Source organism: Erpetoichthys calabaricus, chromosome 17 (genome assembly GCF_900747795.2).
Source record: "Erpetoichthys calabaricus chromosome 17, fErpCal1.3, whole genome shotgun sequence".
Taxonomy (NCBI): Eukaryota; Metazoa; Chordata; class Cladistia; order Polypteriformes; family Polypteridae; genus Erpetoichthys; species Erpetoichthys calabaricus.
In genome coordinates this window covers 91441667-91445983 of record NC_041410.2, presented here as the reverse complement: position 1 = coordinate 91445983, position 4317 = coordinate 91441667, and the positions used below count along the sequence as shown (strand labels likewise).

The window sequence follows — 4317 nt, the reverse complement described above, 5'->3', positions numbered from 1 at the left end:
AACAGCTAGAAAGCACACTGCACTGACTCCCAACACGCAATCATAAGACACAGCAACATTCATATATTAATGTGCAAATAAAACGCTGAAATATTTGTATATACAGTAGATTGCAATTTTGCAATGAAGGTGGATTACGTTCTGACCGGAAATGTCTTGGTTTCATTTTAACCAAACAAAACCTGCCATTTTGGCACAAGTGTGTAGACTTTATAGCCACTGTATTTATACATGTATTTACATATACGTATATTTACATATATACAGTATATATGTTTGTATGTGTGTATGTATGTATGTGTATATATCTCTATTATAATAAAAAAATCTTGGGAAAAGAGTCGAGACGTGACTTTTACGGAGAGACACTTTCATGTCCCGTGAGATGAGACTTTGTGCCAAGAGATTTAACCACAGCCCGGAGCTGGAAATAAAAGACAAAGAGTAGATGACAAAGTAGAGCATCGTAAAGAATTCAAAAACATTGGCACGATACACACGCAGAACAGGTTAGAGATAATGGAAGTACGAAAATTTGAAAGTCTCAAAAAAAATATTAAAGATCGCATGAGTACAAACAAACTGATATCCATCCATCCATCCATTTACCAACCCGCTGAATCCGAACACTGGGTCACGGAGGTCTGCTGGAGCCAATCCCAGCCAACACAGGGCACAAGGCAGGAACCAATCCTAGGCAGGGTGCCAACCCACCGCAGGACACACACAAACACGCACTAGGGCCAATTTAGAATCGCCAATCCACCTAACCTGCATGTCTTTGGACTGTGGGAGGAAACCGGAGCGCCTGGAGGAAACTCACGCTGACACGGGGAGAACATGCAAACTCCGCGCAGGGAGGACCCGGGAAGAGAACCCGGGTTTCCTAACTGCAAGGCAGCAGTGCTACCACTGCGCCACCGTGCCGCTCCCAAACGGATATTACTCGGTGAAATAACAGAACAGCAGAAAATTATCGAATATATTGTTTAGATTTAAACTTTAAGTTGGAGACTTGTAGATCGTCTAATTCGTGTTGCCATCAGGGAAAAGCAATGTTTCTTCCGAGTTAAGAGGTGTATCAGTGAGAACTGAAAGACTGGTTGTTTGGTGAAAGTGAAATCCCGCAAGAGAAAATTTCAAACCCCGCGAGACAAGACTTTTTATGCAAAGAAATTTGGAAAAGTCCTGTCAACATCTGAAACATTTACAGTCACCCACACGGATCAGTCACTTCTCATTTGTGTGAATGCTATCGTCAGACACAGTTCGTGTAGAGAGAAAGAAACGATATTCACTCACGGGCAGTTATACGTTGCATTGTCACGATGAATGTCCAAACATGGAATCAAAATTCAATGCGATATTGACGAAAAGGTAAACACTAAAAGAGATCGAATATATGGACATCGGCGATATGACAGAAGTATGTAGATATTGTTCGACTTTAAACTTTAAGTCAGAGACTTGTAGATCATGTAATTTGTGTTGCCATCAGGGAAAAGTCGTGTTTCTTCCCAATGAAGAGGCGTATCCTCGAGAATTAAAAGGTTTTTTATTTGGTGAAAGTGAAATCCACGCACACGAGTGGCACAGACGTGAAATGGCTGCCGTGTAGCGCCGGCCGGTTTGGGGGGAGGGGTTGGCAAGCAAAGCGAGCAGGGGGTGAAGCTCCTAGTATGTGTGTGTGTGTGTTTATAATTATAATATATATATATATACATATATAAAATATTCATAGCATTCGTAGTCTGAATCACAATCTGATTGTATGGGTGGTTACCTACCAGGTAACGCTTGTGGTTTGTCTGCAAGTCGGCAAACATCCGCCACGGTGCCCTCTTTCAGTTGTGAGAAGCAGATCATAGAATGTTACATAGTTAACTGTCAAATAATGCAAAGAGTACGCGACACGTGTTTCACCCTTATTTTGGGCTCATCGGGCGTACACACTCTACTGCACCCCTCACCGGCGATCAAACCTCAGACGTCAGACAATATATATGATATGTATGTATATATGTGTGCGTGTATGTATATATAATGAATATGTGTGTGCGTGTGCATATAGATATAGGTATAGAGAGAGAGATAGAGATTGAGAGAGATATATAGATATATAAAGATATAAAGAAAGAAAGCCACATGATGAGTTGGGGTACCACCTTGGCATGTAAGGCGAGTGCGTTTAGTGTAAATGCTGGAGGCTCACACTTGGCCATCACACACAACTAATCAAGACGTTTCCCATAAAGATCTTTTCCCACTAATTTCCCTGCCCAATACTTCAAGGCAGGACAGAAAGGCTTTTGCATAAATATTGCATTCATTTTGAGGGAAGTGCATGCATTAATTTAGCTAATTTAATGTAGTGCTGCCCAGGAGGTCTGGAGGTGCCCCCCTCTTGCTGGCGGTATGCACCAATCGATCGGAGGTCAGCCTGGTGCATTGATCAGCTGCCTAGAGTCTCTTTTTGGAAAAACAAGGGTTACAAGCTGGGGTCAGGTCAAAGAGTTAAACAAATATTTCACCCTGACAAGGATCAGGCCTGCCTTGTAGTCCCCCAAGTGGATTAGATCTTCAAAAACATTGAATTCTTTGTTCAGAAGGGGCTTCTTAAATTGAGTGAACCAGCTATCATTCTGCTAGTCTAAAATATTAAAAAGGGTGCGGATTATTGCAGATCTCAGTAGTCATAGCCTAGCCACCAAACTCAAAAAGCAGGCTTATGGCTTGCATGGGCCTAAAAACTTGAAGGAACAGGCTTTAAAAGTGTAAAATTTTCAGAAACAGATTTTGAGTTTGCCAATAAAAGGTGCCATTGTGCTTAACTTTTCACTACGTTCATAATGGCTAACACGGTACAACACCCTAGTACTACAGAGACAGAGGAAATCCAAAACCGAGGAAATAAAGCCCTGCTGCATTAGAATGTATTAAATGGATTGCAAAATTTAAAAAACAGAAAACCAAGGCAGGAGTAACGTGGGCTCTGCCATTTAGGCCAAAATAAACACATCCAAATACACACAAGCCAGGAACAGTCAATTAAAACACAGGCAGAGCCCAAAAGTAGGAAATTTAGTAATAGAAAAAGAAGACAAACAAATTTGTGTTTTTATTAATGACTCAATGACTGACAAATCAAAAAGCTGGGCTCGAGAACAATGCCACGCTGGCTGGGCCAGTTCTCAGGCTTCATCATTAGGTGGCCCTGCCTCTTTAGGCTCTACATATAGGGGACAGGGAAGAGTATGAAATGATACCGCGCTTTAACAACATAAAACTGAACATACACAACACACAATGCAATATCCAATGAATGAAATGCAAAACGCACATCATTAATAACACAAAATAATATTTAAAGGACAACATAACGATGAAATAAACAAAAAACACACCTGAGCCAGAGAAGAGACCCCCAGCTGAAATATATTTTGATTTGTTCAGTTGTCTGATGGACTGATGCCTTGTCCTCGGTGGGCTCAGCTGTTGCACCGGATGCTGTCTGGAAAGGCTCCACCACCACCACCACCACCGTGTGACCCTGAACTTGAATCAATGTGTTTGATGGATGTGCTAAAATTTGCCGAGCCATCTTGTGGACTTTACATGTCTAACATTAAACAGACAAGCGATTGCAGTAACGCGATCTTAACGATAATGCAAAATGTCTTCATTTTTAGGTTACTGCCAGAACAAGGAATACCGAATAGGATTTGGAGAATGCAAAGGAAAAGTTCTTCCTGCTCTGCCTTATTAGGTTTGCACCCATTTCTGCAAATCAAGAAGGCAACGATGAGCATTCTGTGTCATTCTTTGTGGTAATAAAGACTTTCATTGCAGATCTGCTCTGGGTGTACGTGTCATTTTCATCAGCATTATAGCGTCTTACACCAAAGACGTGGATGGGCTCGGTTTAGATTTCCAGCCAGCAGCAGAAAGAGTAGACCCTGGCAGGCCATTGTGTGGAGCTGAAGACGCTATCACCTCACACGACTTCAAGATGGAGGGGATGTCAAACTTGACAAGTGCTGTCACTGCTGTTGTCACCTGAGGATGTCCTAGAATTGCAGGGGATGTCAAATTACTCGACTGCATAACGACGTTAACGTGCTGACTGACACGCGTGAAGGCTTTATAATTATGGTGAGTTTAGCTGCACCTCTTCTTCTTTTCATTCTGCCGTGGTACATAAAGCACGAGACATCAGACAGGGCGATTCTCTCATTTGTTTGTGAAGTGTCTTGTAGCTTCATTTACAGTGCATCCAGAAAGTATTCACAGCGCATCACTTTTTCCACATTTTGTTAT

At 41.9% G+C, this 4317-nt stretch overlaps 1 protein-coding gene across 1 annotated transcript in view; it reads left to right on the top strand.

Moving 5' to 3' along the window:
• fah (fumarylacetoacetate hydrolase (fumarylacetoacetase)) overlaps window positions 1-3854 on the top strand; it is a 40410-nt gene extending 36556 nt beyond the window's left edge. The window contains exon 14 of the mRNA XM_028822664.2: window positions 3690-3854. Within this exon, the coding sequence (XP_028678497.2) occupies window positions 3690-3766 (77 nt within the window). The 3' untranslated portion in view covers window positions 3767-3854. The remainder of the gene's footprint in view (window positions 1-3689) is intronic.
• Window positions 3855-4317: the final 463 nt, after the last annotated feature.